Source organism: Canis lupus, chromosome 5 (assembly GCF_048164855.1).
Source record: "Canis lupus baileyi chromosome 5, mCanLup2.hap1, whole genome shotgun sequence".
NCBI lineage: Eukaryota > Metazoa > Chordata > Mammalia > Carnivora > Canidae > Canis > Canis lupus.
The window spans coordinates 47985571-48008155 of NC_132842.1; the positions used below are offsets into that span (position 1 = coordinate 47985571).

Here is a 22585-nt window from a genome sequence, read left to right on the forward strand (position 1 = left end):
GCTCAGGTCATGATCTCAAGGTCATGAGATAAAGTTCTGTGTTGGGCTCTGTGCTGAATGTGGAACCTGCTTGATTCTCTCTCTCATTCTCCCTCTGTCCCTCTGTCCCTCCCCCAAGTCCCTACCCTCCCAGCTCGTTCATATGCTTTCTATCTTTCCAAAAAAAGTGGGTGCATATTAATTTTATGTTATGTATGTTAATTATATTTTAACAAAGTCAGTTTTAAAATAAATGAATCAAGAGAAATTAGAGACCTAAACATGAAAAGAGGAAAAATTAAAAATCTTAGAATTAAAGAATCTCTTTGTGACAAAGATTTCTTAAAAACACACAAGTAAATTAATTTGACCAAAAAAAATATAAACGTTTTTTACCTTTTTATTAAAATCAAAAAAGAAACCACAGAAAGGATATTTGCAAGACACAAGGTACAAAGAATTAGTATCTAAAATATATTTTTAGAATGACAAAAAAAAGAAAAACCAATAGAAAAAAAAGGAAAAGGGACAGAAAAAATATTTCCCCCAAGAAGAAACCCACATGACCAATAGAGAGCAACAAGATTACTCTTCACATACATCAGAATGCAAAAAATGAAAAAGCCCCAGCAGTGTCTTGGCCTTGTGATACGAAGCAACAAGGCCAATTTAGAGCTCTCAGCCGTGTTTGGGGGCTTTGGGGAGCTGCTGGAGCTGCTGACACCGCTACAGCGTTTGATTGTTTGCAGTGTTGGGCTTTGATAACTTAAACATGGATTTCTACCTGACAAGCTACAGCATTGGTGACCAATCACAGCAGTCCTCTGATTACGGAGGAAGTGGAGGACCTTATAGCAAACAGGATGCTGGCTACGATCACCTGCAGCAAGGTTGATTTGTCCCTTCAGACATGACGCAGCCACAACAGCCATATGCCGGGCTGATTTTCCAGCCAACTCAGGCATACACTCCGACACATCAGCCATTCTATGGAAGCAACTCTGAGGATGAGCCACCTTTATTAGAAAAATTAGGTATCAATTTTGACCACATTGTTACCAGTTTGGCTATGCACATGGGATCAGCGCAACTGAATGTCCAGGAATGTTTTGTTTACCAAACTTAACGTATGTGACAGGTGTTTCATTTGGTTGTGTGGCAAGTGTCCTTGGATATTGTCTTCTTCCCATGATCCTGCTTTCCAGCTTTGCAGTGATATTTTCTTTGCGAGGAATGGTAGCAATTGTTCTCACTGCTGGGGCTACTGGATGGTGTAGTTTCTCTGCTTCCAAAATTTTTATTTCTGCGTTAGCCATGGAAGGACAGCAACTTCTAGGAGCATATCCTTGAGCTTTGCTATAAAGTCTTTGCCCTAATTTCCATTTTTTGAAATGAATTTACCTAGCATATGGACATCACTGGGCCAAAAAAGACTTTGAACTCTTAAATTGGACCAGTGAACCGCTGCAGTGCAATTCTCAGGCATCTAACATTTGGCTATTGGAGAAATGGAAGTAAACATGTATCATGTGTTCATTTTTATAGACCTTTTGAATACTATGTTGGATTTACTTGCAGTATGACTAGCTTTAGGTGTTTGTGCTTCTACAAATAAGAAGTGCTACTTCTTTCCTGTTCCTGCAGCCTTTGAAAAACAAGTTCTTTGCTTGCAAATTACATTAAGATGTTTTATAGATTTTTATCAACTGTGGGAAAGTAACCACAGAGCTGACAATCTTAAAAACAACCCAGTCAGGAGTGCCTAGTGGCACAGTCAATTAAGCATTTGACTCTTGGTGTCCGCTCAGGTCCTAATCTCAGAGTCATGAGATCCATGACCAGCCCCATGTCCAGTTCCTCGCTCATTGCAGAATTTGCTTGGGATTCTCTTTCCCTTCTCTCTCTCTCTCTCCCTCTCCATCTTTCTCTAAGATAAATAAATCTTAAAAAAAAAAAAAAAAAAAGAACAGCAATCCAGTCAGTTACGCAGAAACAAGACTTATTGCAGAAATAGTTTTCCAGGGGATTAGGAAAGAAAAATTGCCTATATTCTCAAGTTGATGCACTTGAAGCAAAAAAGTGATCCCAGAGTTTTTTGAGTTTGCACTTCAAAAATCTGACATTGCTTTAAATTACTTCATGGAAACTTTTCCAAAATTCAACAATACCAGAAGTTCATAATCTACTTATTGTAGACAGGAAATATGCACATCTGCTGAGATTAGCATGAACTAAACCATAGTGACCTAGACTGACCGCATTTATTTTACAGTTGGATCTTCATGTTTCATAGGAAAAAGAAAATCACTAACCTTTTCAAGAAAACTTGTAATCACAAAAATATTAATTGATAGAATATTAGGAAACTGGCAGGGGAATACTTTATGAATTATTCTTTTAAAATATTTTTGAATGTTTAAAGAGGCAATAGCATAAAAAGCCATAATCCTAGAATTCTTTTATTATTATAAACATAGATACCATAGACAAGGGAAAGAATTTGGTCACAAAGACATTTAACTGTGCCCTAGTTCATCACAACATTATATGTGTGCTAAATAAAAATAGAATAGATTAAAAACCAAATAAAATCTTTGTAGAATGCAGTGATTTGCTGCACTTCCATGCCATTAATCTTGATGGCAGCAAATAGTTCTACCACATGTAAAAGCATATGAATTTCACAAAATACTTTGGAACTTGAGCACGAGATCTTCCACTACAGAAAATAATTTTAAAAGTTTGATAATGATTGTGGAGTTTAATTTTCCATCATTAAAAATTAGAACTAATTTAAAAATTAGAATAATAGCAGCTATTACCTTTACATTTATATTATAATAGCAGCTATTTATTACTTATTATAATAAAACTAATTTTATGATGAAAATAGTTAACATTTATTAAGCATTTTATTACGTACTGAACAGTGTTCTAAACATCAAATATTGTCTCATTTAATCCTGACAACAGCTCTGCAAGGTAGACAACTATCATTATTCTCATTTACAGAAAAAGAAAGTGAGGCTTACAGAGAGGAGGGCACTTGCCCACATCACACAGCTACTTAGTGGAAGGGTACAAAGTGAGCCCACACAGCTAGGGGCATGCATACCTAAATACCATGCTGTATTACCTACTTTGTCCATGTGTCAATTATTTCCTAAGGATAAATCCCTGTAAGAAGAAATGCTGGCTCAAAGAATATGCACAAATATTTAACATGCACATAGTTGAATAAAATATCACTCTGCATTCTTTAACTGGGGACAAGGATTAGATAGTAAAAAGAATAGAGAATTTCTCAACATAGTGAAATCTGAAACTAGCTCTTTAATATCAAAGAGTGCGCACAAAACCATTTCCTTGAGAGTTCAAAATGAAAGCCAGGAGAAAACCACTCCTCGTTTCTCTCTCATGAAGTACAAATACAATGTAGTGTATCCCTGAAGAAACTTCCAAGCCACTTTAAAATGCTAATTCCACCACAAAAGGAATAAAAAACTGAATGTAACTTTAAAAAATATGATCATAGGTAAAAAGCGTTTTTAAATCTAAGTATAAAGGACAAATCATGTGTACTCTAAGCATCTTTTGTAATTGACTACTATTACTAGTAATATTTGAGCAATATTACACTTTCCGAGAGGTCTTCTCATTCATTAAATCCTCATAATCATCTTACTATATAATTAGGTATAGATGACATTTAGAATGGGGGTTTTTCAAAAATGTTTTACTACAACTGAAATTAAAAAACATATGTTATATATACAAATATAAGTAAAACAAAAAAAAGTGTATAAAAATACCTACTCTTACTATAGACAACGGACTGTGGTATTTGTACACTATTCTTTTTCTTTGTTTAATGCTGTCCTACTACATAGAATTCATATCCAACACCCAGTTTCTGAAACATTGGCTTACAGACTACTCAGTTTGAACCAAGGCTCTTACATAACAAATATCCAGGAATATACAGCCAGAATCAGACAGATATTCTGGTCTGATTACAAATCAGAATGTAATCTGATTACAGATTCTGTAATATCAGAATATCTGTCTGAGCACAGGAGACAGATCCAGGATGAAAGTAAAGAGTAAAAGCACCTAGGTGATCCATGAAGTGGTATGAATATGATCAAAGGGAAGATGTATGGCAAAAAGGCTGAGGTTTGATGTGCCTGTAATACTTCAGTCCTTCTTGGCTTCTAGTCCCAAGGATGTTATTTTTCAGTCTGTTCAAATGTCAAAGCAGGATTCACTTCTAGATCTGCTTTTGAATCTTGGAGTGCTACATAATGCTTTCCTCAGTTTGAACATATGTAGGAATACTTAGATTCTCAAAAATAGTTTAATCTGACTTCTGTTTCCTAACTTCTTTCTCATTGCTGACCATTACCTAATCTTTTTTTTTTTCTTTCAATAAAAGCTTTCTGACAAAAGCACATTACCAAACTCTGGAAAAATGACTGCAAGAGAACTAAGCTTTAAATTACACATGACAGTATACAGTTGAACTCAGATACATCTTCAAAAGTACCTTTGGATTCTTCAAGATCATAAACTATTACTGATTATAAAGAGCTTCTCGAGGTTTTTTTAGATTCGTGGGGGTGGGGGGGGTGGGATGGTGTATTAGGTTTTAAAACCTTTGAAGGACATTAGCAATCTCTCTTCACTTTATAACCAAAAAGTTTCAATGCGGTAACTATTTTATTCTTTGGATTAATTTCATTTTGCTTAACAAAGCTAAAAGAATGACTTTTCATCTTTCATCATTTCAGTTATCTCAGACATCACCATAAAAATACCAAGTCTTCCTTTTAGAGAAAAATGACAAGGACATTCTGTAGCCACAGAGAGAACTTGTTTCTTGCATTTCAGAATGATCTACTAATGGTTATCCCAATTATAGATTATGAAGATCTATCACAGTAGTTTCATATAAAAAAAACCTTGCTATCATTTGAGAGAAGACATAGCCAGATAGCAAAATTATTACTCTATCTTGATTTATACACTGTTCTATTTTTAAATATTTTTTGAAACAACAGGTTTTAGTAGAAAAATTAGTGTAATTCATTGCTTTAAGTTTCATGTTTTCATATCTAGAAGCATGACAGATATTACTGCCATTTATCAATGAAAAAAACCAGTACCTAGAAAGGCAGACTGACTCACCGAAGTGGAAAGACTGAGGTCAACAAACTAAGTTACCGGAGTTGGGTGATATCTCCATTGGTGAAATAAGAATAAAATAATGAAAACACAATGGACAATTCACAAAATAACTTACATAATTCACCCGTGAAACTTTTTTCCATCAGGGAAACAGTTCATTATTTAGCTGGGTTGATGGAGGATAACTGAATAAACAATTGAATACTCAAAGAAACCTGACTGTCCTTATGATAAAAACAAACACAATTAAAATAATGTTCTATATTATAGGTTATTAGGTGACACCTCAGCCTGAGGACCACACGACAGGTTAAGAGTTGTCAGTGCTTTGTGGGTCCCCTACCTTTGTCACTGTCCTTCCCATTCTCCAATGGTTACATTAGATTTCCACTCTCAAATCATCACAAACACAATTTTTATTTTTGCAAAGTAGAACTGATGTTTCTACTAACATATGCAATGTCATCAATAAGCTATCCCTTGTGGGAGCTTCAAAAAAGAAGTGAAATATGCAGACTTTTGAGAGGGTCCAGATTTCCCTGAAAGGCCAGTGAGACCATGTCTTTTCAGCCAGACAATGAGAGACTCAAAAAGGTTCACTGTAGTTTTTGAACAACCAAAGGAATAAAAAAAAAAAAAATCCATTTCATTTTCACAGAGAAGAGATATAAAAAGGAAAAAGTTTATATTAATGCAAAAGAATTCCGACTACAGAGCAGTTGGCAAGGACTCCTTGTCCAAAGAAAGACATAGCAAGAGGGATTATTTCTCCAGAGGCTTTGAAGGAAAGGCAAACAAGTTGCCTTTGTGAATTGTTTAAAAGTAGGCACAGATTCACCCACGTGTAAGATGATGCCCTTTCCTACGGGAAGAGTCTCAAACCACTGCAGCATTTTTATGACTTCTTTTGCTTTTATGCTGAGAAAGTCCTTCACCCACCCAACATCAGATAAGTATCAACTGTATTTTAGATTTGCATTTTTTACATTTAATTCTCTCAGTTGGAATTTATCTTGATGAATGGTATGAGATAAGTCTTGATTTTTTTCCAAAAAGTTTTTTCAGTTATCCTAGCGATTACTGGTATGTTTATAAATAGCTTGGGTATTTTGTTATAGCCAAGGAATATCTAGGCATTTCCCTAATTCCACTTTATTCCTATCATTCTTGATATAATGGTAATCATTTTATTTGGAGGTGATTTAATATCCTTACCTTGGCTCATCTACATCTTCAGAAGCTCCAGACATAACCCCTGGGTTCTGAGAGCAGAGAGCACCACCAGCAAGAACTTTGTACTAACATGGGCAAGAGCCCTCTGTCTGGTTAAGCACACCCACTAGGCAGTCTCTGAAAAAAAGAATTGTTTTCCCTTAAGAATTACCATGGGAGAAGGACCCTGAGATAACTCAAAAACGTAAGAGCAAGAGGGTAGTAAGGCAATGATGGTACACAGTTCCAGAAGATCTCTGAGAAGTCTTAGACAAAAGAACCAAAGAATGGAAAGTCTACCCTTCTAATTGTTTCTAGGTTAAAAAACAGAAGAAGATCTCAACTGTTTGGTTAGGTAATCCAATGTGCAATCAACCTAGTGAATTTCAGTGGCATTTTCTAAACTTTGCATTTAAGAGGCAAGGAGCAGCAAAGAGCTACTCAGGTTTCTGGCCACCTAGCAAATAAACCTGCAGGAGCAGGCAAAAGGAATAAATGAGCAAAGGGAGTCACGTGAACTTGGCTTGGGAGTCCCAGAAGCAGTGGGAAACACTGGAGAGTTTGTAAATTGGAGTTCATGTCCCTGGAACACTTGCTCCTTCTAGTGGTGGCACTAGCTACACAAATGCAGCAGTTTGCACTCATGGAAATTCAAGCCCAGAACTGCTAGATACTCAATTTTTCTCTTCACAGATTCACAAATTCTTAGTGAATTTCCTGTTTCTTCAAGTTTGGCAATTAATTAAATTTTCTTTCTAAAAATAGCTTTCTAAAAGAGGTTAAACCAGATATATCTCTTAGTCAGATTTACCCCATAGATCACCAGTGTGGAAACTCAAATTATAATATGATAAAACCCACAAGTCACCCAACTATCCAAACACCATCCCCTGCCCTTTTGGGCTTCATACGTGTCCCTCTTTTTTCTCAACATGACAAATTATGGCAAGCTACACAGCTCAATGGGTTCTAGGGTACATGTGGAGTGTGAGTGAAAGATGCTAGATTATCTCATTCACCCCATTTAAGAATCAGACAAATTATGATCTTAAAAAGAAACTGCCATTTTGGAAATGAAAATTAATTAATATACATAATCATGTTGTTAGGTCAGACTGCTGACCCAAATTAAATCATTTTTTCTGGGGATCCCTGGGTGGGTCAGCGGTTTAGCGCCTGCCTTTGGCCCAGGGTGTGATCCTGGAGTCCCGGGATCAAGTCCCACGTTGGGCTCCCAGCATGGAGCCTGCTTCTCCCTCTGCCTGTGTGTCTGCCTCTCTCTCTCTCTCTCTCTCTCTCTCTCTGTCTTTCTGTGTGTCTATTATGAATAAATAAAATCTTTTAAAAAATCATTTTTTCTATTGTAAGTAAAGAACAAGTCTTACATCTCCAAAAATATCTTTTTCTTTTTTTTCCATAGGAACGCTTAGATATTTTGCTTCAAGTAACAATGACTAAAGGCTCTCAAGGTCACAGGTTTTGCATCAAGCTAGCTTATTTCATTCTTAGAAGCAAAGGAATAAACCTCAAAAAATTCATTACTTAAACTGCAAATCATTTCCACTGAAAATGAAAATGCTATAGAATGTTTAGTTTCTATACAAAGTACACTGATTATCTACTTTATTACTTACCTATCTAATGTCACCCTACTGCAATCCAAGTAAGTCAAAAGGTTTGAAGAATTGAGTCAACTCCGTTGAGATTCAACTTATGTATCTGGTTTGTACATATCTATACATATTACCTTTTCCCACAGCCATTAACAGGATTGCTTTACTAGATGATCTTCATTAATCATATAATGATCAAATTATGATAATCTTGAAGACTTTCTATTTCTTCTTTTACTACATAGGATCTAAAATATATGGTTTCCGATACAGAGTGTCTCAAACATGTTCACTTGAAAAGGACTGGAACAGGGAAGGTTAATAAATTTTGACTATCCGTACACATTAGTCTCTTCTTGCAAATATCTAACTGCCATAAATTCTCCATTTTGTCCATCCTTCTCCATCCTAAACCCTGTACAAGCAATATTTTAGAGGTTGGCTGATTTTGACATCAATTTGGAAATAATCAGCTTTAATTCCTAGCTGAGATCAAAACAAACAACTGTGGTAGAAGAGACCAGTGATGCCATAAACATAGCTGATTCAAATTGGAATTTGTTTTCTTAAAAAAAAAAAAAAAGTTCCAAGTATTGTGTTTCCAACCCAGATCACTTTTACAACAGAATGTTATGAAAATGGAAAATGAGAAGAAAACCTAAGAAGTAATTTTTAATCCAGTCTTTAGAATTCTTATTTTACCAGTGGTACAATGGCAGTAAATAGCTAAAGTGAGAATGGGCTCAATGAGTCCATATGCATATTAAACAGCAGAAAGTATCCATCATTAGGTGTGATATTCAAAAGGAGAGAAGCCCTCAATCCTCTTCGGTTGAACACAAAATACCAAGACCAACCCAGTGGTCTCAAACCCCACTAGCAGGCCTAATCCTTTCATCTGTTCCCAATATTAATCTCTTTAAAAACACACTCATTCTTATGCACATGATTTACAGTTGTTATATTTTGTTTCTTATTATCAAAAAGTCTACAGAATATTAAAATTTAAAGTACTATCAGGTAAGTTACTCAAATATTGCTGATACTTTATTTTATGAGAATGTCACTATGGTGGCACCCATACTTTCCAAGAAGAAAGTAAGATGGAAAGAGAAGAAAGGAAAAGAGAAGAGATGGGAAAGATAGCTAAACCCCACAATACTCAGCAATAAGAGTATGTGAGTTCCCACAAATTCACATAACAGAGCATGATAGCCACACAATGATTTGGTCATTAAAGCAAACTTGTGACAATAAAACAATAATATTTATTGAACAATCACAATAGCCACAGCAAAATCTGATATCCAAGAAGAAAGGAACAATATCAAAAAGACCTAGAGCAATAATGTAGATTGTTTTTCCTTTCAGCCCTGCTTTTTTGACACTGTAAATTCTGAAGTACATAGATCTATGTGAAGAATAGGAACAAGTTTCAGAGAATGATAAAGTTACCATATTTATTTTCATGTCACAAATAACAAATAGTACTACAAAAACCTATTCATTCTATGAAAAGAAATTAGATTTCTAAGTGAAAATACATCTCCCATACTTGACTGTTCATAAAGGCAAATCCAGAGTAGTAGATTTACTCTGAACACTAAATGTCAAATTTACATTCTTCTCTACCACAGAAGTTGTACTTTTTTGTACAAAAATGACACATAGTATATTACTCTTTCTTAAGAAGTAAAAACTATTGGCCCTCATTTTGAGTTTCTTAACAGAGCTTAACCATTTTCTTTTCCTCCTTCATCGAAGAGGACTGCAACTGGCCAAGAACTTCAGTTTTTACTTCAAAAATGCTATGGAGGGGCATCTGGGTAATTCAGTCGGTTAAACATCTGCCTTCAGCTCTGGTCATGATCCTGGGGTCTTGGGATCAAGCCCTGCACCAGAGACCCTGCTTCTCCCCTCGGCCCCTCTCCCTGCTCATGCTCTTTCTCTTGCATTCTCTGTCTCTCTCTCTCTTTCAAATAAATAAATAAAATCTTAAAAACAAAAACAAAAATGCTATGGAAGTCAAGACAGTAGAAAGTGAAATGGAAAAAAGTCAGTAATACAGACACATGCTCGGGCACCTGGGGGTTCAGTGGTTGAGTGTCTCCCTTCAGCTCAGGTCATGATCCCAGTCCTGGGATCAAGTCCTACATCAGGCTTCCCACAGGGAGCCTGTTTCTCCCTCTACCTATGTCTCTGCCTCTCTGTGTGTCTCTCATGAATAAATAAATATAATCTTAAAAAATAAATAAAAATAAAATAAGTAAAACACAGGCACATGTTCATTATATTCCAACTTACCTAATACACTGACAAAGGCATCAAAAAGATGAAATGTAAGCAGAGGCTCTTTCAGGTGACCATAGTAATCTGCTATGGTTTTAAAGACATCTTTTTCAAATCCTAAATACATAGGCTGCTTCAAATCTGAACAATTAGGCCCTGTTAAAAAGAGAGAGAAAAAGAAACATTAATGGGACAATCATTTCTAAGGATTAGTCTCTGTGCATATGTGTATAGTGTGTATAGATATCAAGAATAGATAAGTTTTCATGGGGAAAATTGAGGTTATATAAGTTGACATTATACATTTGCTTACACAAATATTCTTTATGTATAAATCAAAATCTACTATAAAACAATGAGGAAAATCACTGGCTTACTTGCATTTTAAAAGAAACCCACTCTTTCTTTAACATCCTTCTGAAAGGCATTTTTATTAAATGTAGACGATGATTATTTTTCTTTGAAATATTCAATGTTTTCCTAGTTTTGACACAGTTGACCAGGATGATAATTAGCTCACCTATGTAATAGACAAGTTATAAAGCAATTTTCAAAGCTTTTCGTTATTTTATCATTGCTATATTATTAAATCCTAGAGTCAGAGCTGAGTTAATCAATTTCTACCTTCAATTAAACTATTTCAGACTAATAAGAACTTATACTCTTTTTCTTAAAGATAGTCTAAAATGGAGATTTTACATTGTGTCCTGTAATTAATTCTGATTATAAAACGCTCTATTTGATCCCCAACCAACCTTTAAAAGACAGTGTATCAAGCACAGCATATTTCAAAGTTGGGGTAGCTATAAGAAGCCTGGAACAATGTAGTCCCAGCCATACCCTAAGCAGAAGAAAGGCAAAGATCCACTTGCATCTGGGGCCAAAGAGGAACAAGAAGAAATGCTTAGCTCTCTATAGATACGGCAGCAAATGCCCCCAGGAATCCACACACACACACACCCCACAGATTTACACTGCCAAGTGGAGAGATAAACCAGACCTGCCTGTGCCTTGAGGGAAATGGCAAGTAGCCTCATGAGGAACAGTTTGGCCAGTCCTCTCAATTTCCACACAGCATGGGAGAAAGAAGAAAGGCAAGTGCACTGGCCAGTTCTGGGCCAGCAGAACACAAGACTAAACAACTAAGACACAAAGAGATCTCCACCCTCAGGGCAACAAATGGTAAGACCAGCAAAAGCTGAAAGAAAGCCTTTCTCCAGAATCACTGCAACAAAAGAGAAAAGATAAAACTAAAAAAAAAAAAACAAAAACAAAAAACAGTGAAACATTCTGGGCCTTCACATTTCTAGGCCAATGGGACAATGTGAAATTGGCTTTTTGTTGGCCTCCTTAAAACCCTCTTAACTTTTAATAATCTGTATACTTCTAAAATAACTTAATTTGTTTGACTAAAATAATTAAAATTATGGAAGATCTATATAGGTGGTACCATGTTAACCTAGCAGCCAATACAGTCATTCATTCTTGCTTGCTTCCTTCTCTGAAATACCCCAAGCTTAGTCAATTGAAATAATTACCTTGATATATCTCAGCAAGCAATCCACATTGCCTTGAATTACTGCCCCCTCCAAGATAAGTATGTGGTTGATTGTAAGCAGTTATATCCCTTTATGAACATTTCATCTTTCCCGTTAAAAATTTACACAAACAAAACAAAACAAGTTTCTGTAAAAACACAAGTGCACAGTGGGCCCCATGAGAAGAGGTCTTATTTCTAAGACTTTTTTGTTTCTTAGTCATCATGAACTTCAGAATATCTCTTATACATATTATTCCTGACAGATCTTGGAAAAACATTGCCTGCATCCATTTTTTTTTTTTTTTTATTGAATCCTTGTAATGTATATGCTCAAAGAAGAAAAACACAGTTAACATATTTTTGTATTTACTATCAGGCCATCATTCTGTGGCCAACCATGAAGCTGGCCAACAGGAAAGAACCCAGGCCTATCTATGTACACATGGTCTTCCAATGGTCCTGCCAGAAAGAGGTGAGCAGCAAATTTACAGAAAAGGAGGCAAGAGGCCTTCAAAATACCCTATAAATGAGCCCGCCTATCCTTCCTGTTGTTCCCTATTAGATGACTATAATGGGAATCTAGACTCAAGAAGGATAAGGAAAAGTTCAAAGTAAATTTGGGAGGCCAACAAGAATTTGGAAAACTTATTATTATCACAAAACTATTCAAAGGACATCCTTGCCTTTGGTCACCTTTTTCCCTTGACACATAAACAAGCATTTTTATGAACATGCCAAACATCTGTAAAGCACTCACACTTGATCCATATAAGACATGTCCCTGTTCCCAAGAACTTCTACCTAATATAATACCATCTCATATACATGGAGAACATCACAAAGTTGCTCTTTACATCTTGCTCCTTCATTGTTACAAAATTCCAGTCATTCTAATATTCCTCCAGCAGCTTTTTGTGGCATTATGTTTACAACTCACTTGAGGGAAAAATTATACTCTTCACTACATTTTAATCACCATGGAAAAATCTGTATCACAACCACACCTTAGTACATATTACAGAACATATTGTAGCCCCTAGATTTGTTTTACTGGCTTCCTCTATTCTTTACCAGTTGATCAACTTCCAAATCCTTGGTTTGCCAGGAATTCAGAAATGGGTAATTTAACTTTGCATTTGTACCTTCTATCTCATCATTGCCAACTCTGGCCAAAGATGTAATTTAAATTTTATTTACTTCAAATGGTTGAGCAAGAAGAAAAAAGCACTCTCCCAAGCTAAAACTACTCTCTCTACATCTCAGAGGTTCCAAAATATTAGTCAGAAACCAATGAAAATTTAATAATTAAACACAGAAAACTTTGGGCTTCACACAAGCTAATAATTGATATTCATATTCAGAATGATAGTATGTAATCATTGTCCATATACTGACTGAGATTACCTACAGTAAACTACATAGTTATCTTAATTTCATTCAATCAGACAAAACAGAATCAGACATTTCAATCAGACAAAACTAACACCAGCTCAATAAATCATTCAGAGTCTACTTATTCAAAATTTTATTATATCTATATCTATACATGTGAGCCCTATCCAAAAGGTATCTTTCTGAGGCCATCTTTGAGGATGAAAGGTCCCACAGACCAAGCATCATCATTATTAGTCAGCCAAAATAACTAAAATTCCTCTCACTAAAATCACTTGTTTGGGTTAAGCCATTAACCATCCCCTCTCTGGGTTTAGCCCTCTAAAAAATCCCCAGAAAAATGGCAGTGTTCGTGAGATACTATAACAACACATTCTTTATGGCATCTATGATAGGCAAAGAAGTGATATCTATGCCTACGCAATGGACTGCCTACGCCTATGCAAATCCTCAGAAGGACCACCACAATCCAGGCCCCATCACCCTATATCCAATTACTGAAAGATGCCTTCATGTTTCTCTGCACACACGTTCTCCTGCTTCCAAATCATCCTGCTTATCAGTCAGACTAGTCTTCTAAAACATTGCTTCCCCACTTAAACTGGTGCTCTATAAAAGGCCAATAGTAGATAGGATCTGCTGAGCAAACTGAGATTTAAATACACAGCATACTCAGGAATATATGTTTTACAAGCTTTATACATAAATACAAGCCTTATAAATAAAAATGTATAAATTGTTAACAGGCAGCTATCTGCAAAATATTATATTCAATATAACTGATTTTTCTTGACTGTGATGAAACAGAAGTAATTTGGACTTTATCTGTAGTGGGATTATATCCACCAGAAAAGAGAAGCACAAAATTCCTTTAAAAATATTCCATAACTCAGCCCTTTCACTAAGTCGCAAATTCATCACTAAAAGCACACTAGTCCCAAAATAATTAATTGCCAGTCTCACAGGTGTCAAATCAATGTTCAGGCCATTGAACAAAAATATTTTCTAATTCAGGGCACTAATTTCTGTTAATTTTATAAAACTGGAGGATAATTAGTACTTACAATTTGCCAAACACTTCATAGCTGACAGTACCCAATGAGGAAGTTCTTCTGCATAGAAATGAAAATAAAAAGATATTTTATCCAGCTGCGTATAACTAAAGGAATTATATGCATACATAGTATCATAAGAGTGTATAACCTGTCCAAATAATAAGAAACATATCTGCCAATCACACATCTCAAATCACTTATTAATATAGCAGAATGTTTAACAATTGGAAAGTTTTCTATCAGCCACAGTGTCACATGTGCTCGTACAAATACCTGCCCACAAATTGCTCTAAGGACAAGATGCACTTCTTAAAGCTTTGGTGAAAAGGAGAAATTTGATAGTTCATCCCAAAGAAACAAACTAATCAGTTATCCTAAGAATTAAAGAAGGAAAAGAAAAAATAGAAAAAGCAAAAATATTAGTTATCAACTATATTTGTGAATTCAGTTCACCAAACACTTAAAAAAGGGAGGGGGGTAAATTCTGTATGTCCATTGTCCAATATAACTCTCCTTTTGCATGTTTCAATTTTCAAAATGTTTTAGGGGAAGAAGGAAGTTCCACTGACATACTGATATAGGCTATTAGTTCTTAGATGGCCTTAAAATAATAATTGTTAACATTGCTACAAAAAGCCCAGCTGAGCCTTTCTTCCTTGGTTTCTCCCCTCCTGGTTCTGACACAGATATATAATGAGATGGACCAGCACTCATGCTTCCACTTCTCCATCTTCTTCACTTTGTGAAAAACTGCAAAGACACTGGTTGAACTATGTCAGATCTAATGAACCTGAGCCTTGTGGAAGCGTCCTTCTTTCTGAAGAACTTGATAAGACAAAAGGCGACTGATTATCTAAATGGTAAGTAAAAGTATTAATGTTTGCTATGCTCAAAGAATGTGGAAGGATTTTAGATGTATTTCAAAGGCAATAACCCCATTCTATGTAATTTAATTTTATATGTTGATATTAACCTACAACTCACAAAGTCATGAATTTGTTTCCTGATGTCCTCCATTCCAGATACAGACACTACATAAAAGACCAGGTGTTGGGATCCCTGGGTGGCACAGCGGTTTGGCGCCTGCCTTTGGCCCAGGGTGCGATCCTGGAGACCCAGGACCGAATCCCGTGTCGGGCTCCCGGTGCATGGAGCATGGAGCCTGCTTCTCCCTCTGCCTATGTCTCTGCCTCTCTCTCTCTCTCTGTGTGACTATCATAAATAAATAAAAATTAAAAAAAAAAAAAAGACCAGGTGTTTCAAGTTTCAAAGACACATTCTGCTCCTGTCAGGAATCAGAGCCTAGAAAAACCTCCTCCCCTCTCACAGCTGCTCAGGCTCCTTCTGGTAGAGTTCTATCTTGCAGCCCAGGAGCCTCCAGACCTAAATTTAATAATAACTTATAAAAAATCCAAAAGTACTATAGCATATTCCCACATCCAATGGTCATTCTAGCTCCAGCTCTCCCCAGGATCAAGGGTTGGAAGTATTTACAAAAGAACCATTCAAAAACCATCCAATTCTGGCCCATCCCCAATCCAAAAGAAGAAAACTTTAAAACTCATTCAGGGATTCTGGACCACTACAAGTAGGTACCATATCACTATTTTTCCAAATTTAAAAAAAAAAAAAAAAACCAGGATAGGCAGCTGCTAAATGTCTTTTTTTCCTGATTTGTAAACTGGGAGAAAAGGTATAAAAAAAATTAAAGCATCTTCAGCATTTAAAGGGCTACCTTTTTTTATCAACAAGAATAAAAAAGGACCTAAACCAAGACTCTCCCAGAAAATCTACCACAGAGACACTGTAACGAAAAGGTGAGAACCAAAAATCAGTCAGACCCACTTGAAACCTAAAATCAATCTCTAAGGCCCAGTCAGTGGCAAACTAACTCAAGTATTAGGTTAGGTCTTTTTTTTTTTAATGATAAAGAACTACTTAATGCCCTATATAGCTAACACTGAACTAGCCTCTGGATGGACTGTGCTGAGGCTTTGAGTCCTGGATATTCACCTTTCCTTGTCACTTCCTTAATCCACATAATTATTTAAAAGATACGAGGAAGTGACACACCGCTATGAATACTGAGGGGATACATTTATTGAGGATTTAGGGAAGGATCAAAAAAAGCTGATGGGACTGTGCAGCCAACATAGTGGGTCAAAATAGGACCACTAGAATGGTTTTTAGGTACTTACTTGACTTGTCATCAAGGATGACAACTCCCTGCTTGCTCACACTGTACACATTATGGATGATGAACTTGGAGTTGACCAGTTTAATGTCTAAGACTTCTTCCAAAGAATCCAGGCCAAGGACTTTCTGTAAGCTGGAAAGATACATGAAAATTAAGTACTTAAAAAAAAAAATCAACATTACCCAAAAACCTGGCATGTAAAAGATCAATCTTTAAAATGTGTTGTTTTCATGCATTTCATCCAATCTTTGGCAAAAAGGCTAGAAATTGAATATGATGAAACAAATTTAAAAGATCCTTTGGCTATTAACAGATTGCCTCACTAATTTAATAACATAATGCCAAGAAATATATTTCATAAGTAAAGAGATTATAAAAAACGAAAGCCAGCTTATCCAATGATGAGAAACTGCTACTAGTATGTCTGTGAAGGGAAAAAAACCTTCTATATAACATCGTTTACTTTAATTATCTATTGTATGCCAAATATCTAGGAGATCAAACTTACCACTGTGTTTCATTAAACATAAAGCTTCAGTGTTATAGGAAGTTTAAGAACTTTGAAGTTTCTATTCTTAGCTATTCTATAAATGACGGTAGAAAATTTCCAGAATTTAGTTAAATTATGTTTGCCAAGCAGCACAGCTGCAAATAATACAAAGATTTTAATACATAATTTCAGAAAATCAAATATGCAGAGAGTAGTAGAGGATCAAAATTGAAAAAGAAAAGAGAACACTGAAAGTTCTCATTAATATCAACTGCACATACTACGATAATGTCATAGACTTCCATATCTCTTCGACATTGGCCTCTGTCAGCTGTCTGCGGTAGACAAGACGGCAAGCTGGCACCTCTCCGATAGCAATACTGTGACGCTTATACCACATCTCAGAGTTCTATTTGGGGGGAGGATAGAAAGAAAGAAGAAATATTTCAATAGACAAGACTATGATTTTACCAGAAATTTCTTTGGCTTGGTTATTTGTAGCTTGATTTAAAATAATAACTAGAAATATAAACTAACTTTCTTTGCATAGACTACCAAGAAGTAAGGTATAACTCTGAAGGATCAGGTCACATTTTAAGTGAGTATTTATAAATTACAAAAGAACTATGGCAATTAGCATGACATTGACTATTTCTTTCCTGTGGGAATTCCAACTCATCAATGAAGTAGCCATGAAATAAAATTCAGAATTAAGTCAAAGGATATCCACCAATATTCATACGCTGTCCAAACTGAGTGATTGTTTGAAACAAACTTAAAGTCTGTTACTTTCAAGAAGTCTCTATTTTTGATAAGCAAAGATCAAATAAGTACAATGTTGAAGAGCAGACCCAGATGTTAGGCAACTGCAGAGGGCAGGAAAAACAAGAGCTCCACAGGACAACTGGAGATAGTAAGGAGAAAAACTACAGCTCAGAAAGGTTAAATAATATGCTCAAAGTCACACAGCTTCACCAGTTCAAAATTCTCAGTATCTCCTTTCTCATATTTAGGCTACTAGACATTTGATTCTTAAAACTTCCTTTTTGTAATCACAGAAACTTTGAAGTTTTAGAGGAAAAACACTTAAATTATTTACAAAGATTTTCTGTAATATTTTTACAAAAGTATCGTGATAGAAAAATCTTATAAATTTGGAAAAACAGCCAGAAAGTTGTTTTGTGATTCTGTTCTTGCAGAATTACTCAATTACAAAAGAAAGTCAAAGCCCATGTGGATTTGTGAATTTTGTTTAAAGTATCTAAATTAGGTGTTCATTTTTGAAGACAGGCATATAAATGATTGCATTTGCCTAGCAAAACTGCTTCCAAAAGCTATTTTAAAGAAATAGCATGGGGCCACCTGAGTGGCTCAGTCAGTTCAGCATCCAATTCTTGGTTTGGGCTCAGTTCATAATGCCAGAGTTGTGAGATCAAGCTCTGCATTGGAATCTGTGTTGGGCGCAGGATCTGCTTGAGATTCTTCTCTCCCTCTCCTTCTACACCTCCTGCCCTATGCTCACACACTCTCTCTCTCAATAAATAAATAATTTTTTTTAAAGAAAGAAACACCATGGATATATTCAACTATTTATCTGTAAACATATTGCTCATTACAACTGTTTACTAAAAAACTGGAAACACAGTATATATCTGACAGTAAAATACTGGATAAATAAAATATATTACTTTTATATTAGACATGATGCAGATATTAAAAAATGATGTCAAATGTCTAATAACATAAAAAAAGCTAAGCACATTGTAAAGAACATGGGCTATGAAAAGCTCAACATGGTCTCATTTTTGTGTTAAAAATTTGTGTGGTAAAAAGGATACACCACATAAATGTTAATATCAATTCTCTCTGGATGATATCATGAGTAATTTATTTTCCTTTGTTTCTGCCTAAAAACAATTCTATTAAATAAATGTGTAACATCAATAGTAATTAACAGTTACTGAACACCTGTGTGCCAGCCACGACTCTAAGCACTCTATAGGTCTGACCTCACTTGATTCTAACAAGCCTACCCCAGAGGGTACTATTACCATCTCAGTTTCACCATTAAGAAAAATTTTATTAATTTATTGAGAGAGAGTGTGTAAGCATAGGGCAGGAGGGGTGGAAGGAGAGGAAGAGAAGAATCTCAAGCAGACCCTGTGCCCAACACAGATTCCAATGCAGAGCTTGATCTCACAACTCTGAGATTATGAACTGAGCCCAAACCAAAAAAAAAAAAAAAAAAAAAAAAAAACAGAAACAAGCCCAAATAACTGGTAAATGTAGGAATCAAGATCCAAACCCAGTAGTCCAATATCTTACTTTCCACACTGTACTGCCCCTCAACAAGCACAAGTTTTATTTTATTATCATATATTTTTTATTTGTATAAATGGTGAAGCAAGAGAAAAGACAGAATAAAACAAAAACAAAAACGAACAAGCAAAGAGGAAGCAAAGATAGAAACCGGGAAAGTAGAACAGAAAAAAATGAATGATGAGCTCTAGTTCTTTAAGAAAAATTGTTTCTTTTTTTTAATATTTTATTTATTTATTTGAGAAAGAAAGACAGCGAGAGAGAGAGAGAGAATGAATGAGCTGGGAGAGGGGCAGAGTAGAAGCAGACTCCCTGCTGAGCAGGGAGCCCAATGCAGGACTCGATCCTGGGACTCCAGGATCATGATCTGAGCTGAAAGCAGACACCCAACTGACTGAAAAAAGGAAATCAGGGGCACCTGTGGGTGGCTCAGCAGTTGAGCGTCTATCTTTGGCTCAGGTCGTGACCTTAGAGTCCTGGGATGGAGTCGCCTATCGGGCTCCCTGCAGGGAGCCTGCTTCTCCCTCTGCCTGTGTCTCTGCTTCTCTCTCTCTCTCTCACGAATAAATAAATAAAAATCTTAAAAAAAAAAATGTCTGTTGAATAACCACTCTATCAATGGGAACACGCTAGATGTTGAAATGAAAATGTTCAAAAAAAAATGTATCTGATCTCATGCAACTTACATTTTAACTTTCTCTAGACAGGAACTATCAGCTAGGCCTTGATTAAGTACTCCTCATTAGGAATGAATTAAAAGTTCTCAAATACCCAAAGTATTTCCACTTTGTTTTCTAATTATCTATTTTTGTACTGTATGCTTCACTAGACTATGAGCCTTTTTAGAGTTAAAACTGTATCACATATTACTGTATCCATGGAGCCTAACAAAATACATGGTACGCAGCAGACACCCAATAAATATTTGTTGAATGACTAAATTAATGATTTCCAAATATTATCTTGCCTTTAAGTTCCAGGATCATTATCTCCATCTGCCTATGAGACACCTCCATTTAATACAAGCCATGTTTATCATCAAACATACTTAAAACCAAATTCATCACTGTCCTGACAAACCTGTAAGCCTTTATGGAGTCTCTATTTCTGTCCTGGTGTCATTCTTTTTCCTGAATTATCTTTGAAAAAACTGGGACGCCTGGGTGGCAAGCAGTTGAGTGTCTGCCTTCGGCTCAGGGCATGATCCTGGGGTCCCAGGATCGAGTCCCACATCAGGCTCCCTGCAGGGAGCCTGCTTCTCCCTCTGCCTGTGTCTCTGCCTCTGTGTGTGTGTGTGTGTGTGTGTGTGTGTGTGTCTCTCATGAAAAAATAAATAAAATCTTAAAAAAAAAAAAAAAAAAGCCTAAGCTTCTTAACTATTATTCTCTTCAAAGAGAGAATACAATCTCTTCAGGAAAAAAAAAAAAAAAAAAGGTTTTTCTTTGAATTAAATTGCCTAAAATGTTTACATCACATCTTTGCAAATAAGTATGAATTGGACATCTATTAGACTATATTACCTTAAAAAAATTTTGTGAGTACAATTCTGAAAAAGTGCCATATAAAAGTTCTTCTCTGTTTTATTTTTTAACATTGTCTCAATCATAGTAGCCTTCTACTGAGAATACTTTTAAGAAAAAGTATGCAAAAAAATTATAGTCTATTCTACAATAAGCTTATTAGGTTTTTTCCAAAACTAGCAGAATCTACCGTTGTTCATCTATTAGGGATCATTCCACAATACTTCACACCCTAACCTTCTTACTTTCAACTGCTAATACTTAGAACAAAATTCAAGAGTACACAAAGAGAGAAAAGGGTAACTTCTAGAACACAGGAGAAAAGGAGATTATATAAGGGAGTTGCCACAGAAACCTGCTTGGTCTGAACCTATGAAAATAGCTATGTATTTGGTCAAAATGTCAACAGGCAAGAGAGAAAGAGGCCAACAGCTAATCTTTCTCTGTTACTGTTCTCTCAGCTATTGACACATAAGCTAGTGTTTTAAAGTACTTTTAGACCACTGTTCATAAAAAGAAGTAGACTAAGGCTGGTGGTTCACAGATCACTTCCTACTTCTGGCTGCTGTAGCCTCACCCCCAGCCACCGTCACTACCACCACCCTCCCACTCCACATCCACCTCCCTGCCCATCTTTTAGTAACACACTTACCATCACAACTGGCCTTACTGGGATGTTCTCCTGTGAAGTGCTCTGTGGGGGGTCATTCCATTCGGGAAATTTAATAACATCCTTTTGGTATGCAGGCTTCTTTGGATATGGTTTCAGGGGTGAAGAAGGAGGAAATCTAAAAACCAAGAAGGAAATCTTTATTACTGCTGTCAATGGGAGACATAGGGGTATTTTAACAATAGTTCTCATTTCTTGTATCCTTGAGAATTTATGTAATAATTCCAAACCTCAGATAATTCCAAACCTCAGGCTTCTTTGGATATGGTTTCAGGGGTGAAGAAGGAGGAAATCTAAAAACCAAGAAGGAAATCTTTATTACTGCTGTCAATGGGAGACATAGGGGTATTTTAACAATAGTTCTCATTTCTTGTATCCTTGAGAATTTATGTAATAATTCCAAACCTCAGATAATAAATGAGGTCATACTCAATCGAATTATCACATATGGCTTACTGTACCCAACATGGGATTTTTTTTCAATGTTCATTCATTACGCCTATCATAAACATTTATGAAGAAAAACAGGAATCGAACATGTGACACATTATGAAATAAATAAAATTTGTTCTCTTATCAAATGATTTTCATGATTAAAGATGTTCTTCACGGGCTGCTAAAGTAATATCCATTTCTTTCACCCAGCTTGAAATCCTTACCACCTCGCAACTCTCTCCAGAATTTATAGATGGTACATATATAAATAGAACTTATGGACAGATGAATTCTCCGTGATACTTGCTGAGAAAGAATATATTGGCACAAGGCTCTTACAGCCTAATATTCATTTTTATAATTAATTCAGGTATAGATTAATCCTCTTTCCTTTGTATATGGAACACTTCACTTAGAGGAGGGGAAAGCTACCCAATGTCCTTCTTTGCCTTTTTATACGCTTCTCCGTCCCTATCCCTCCAAGACACTGGCAGCATCACTCCTTGGACTAACACAGAGAAGCCTAAGTACAATCTAACTCTCTTTAAGCTAGTCTAGACCGTATCTGATAAAGAGTAACAGAAAAGTAGTTAAATACAAATTTTCTTCAGAGGAGATTTTTCTGTTTGTTAGAAAGAGAGATTGCATTGCCTTGAAAGAGTAACACAAGAACTCTTTTTTTTTTTT

The 22585-nt window shown here is 35.8% G+C and overlaps 1 protein-coding gene and 1 pseudogene across 2 annotated transcripts in view; one reads left to right on the forward strand and one right to left on the reverse strand.

Moving 5' to 3' along the window:
• DEPDC1B (DEP domain containing 1B) overlaps positions 1–22585 on the reverse strand; it is an 82226-nt gene that overhangs the window by 25274 nt on the left and 34367 nt on the right. The window contains exons 3-8 of one of the 2 annotated variants that reach the window (XM_072826577.1): positions 21694–21756; positions 21446–21581; positions 17236–17363; positions 16466–16596; positions 14277–14324; positions 10296–10436 (exon numbers count right to left, since the gene is read on the reverse strand). In XM_072826577.1, coding sequence (XP_072682678.1) covers positions 10296–10436; positions 14277–14324; positions 16466–16596; positions 17236–17363; positions 21446–21581; positions 21694–21756 — 647 coding nt within the window. The remainder of the gene's footprint in view (positions 1–10295; positions 10437–14276; positions 14325–16465; positions 16597–17235; positions 17364–21445; positions 21582–21693; positions 21757–22585) is intronic. The other variant, XM_072826578.1, reaches the window with a different exon arrangement.
• On the forward strand, positions 890–1369 carry LOC140633670 (protein YIPF5 pseudogene; annotated as a pseudogene).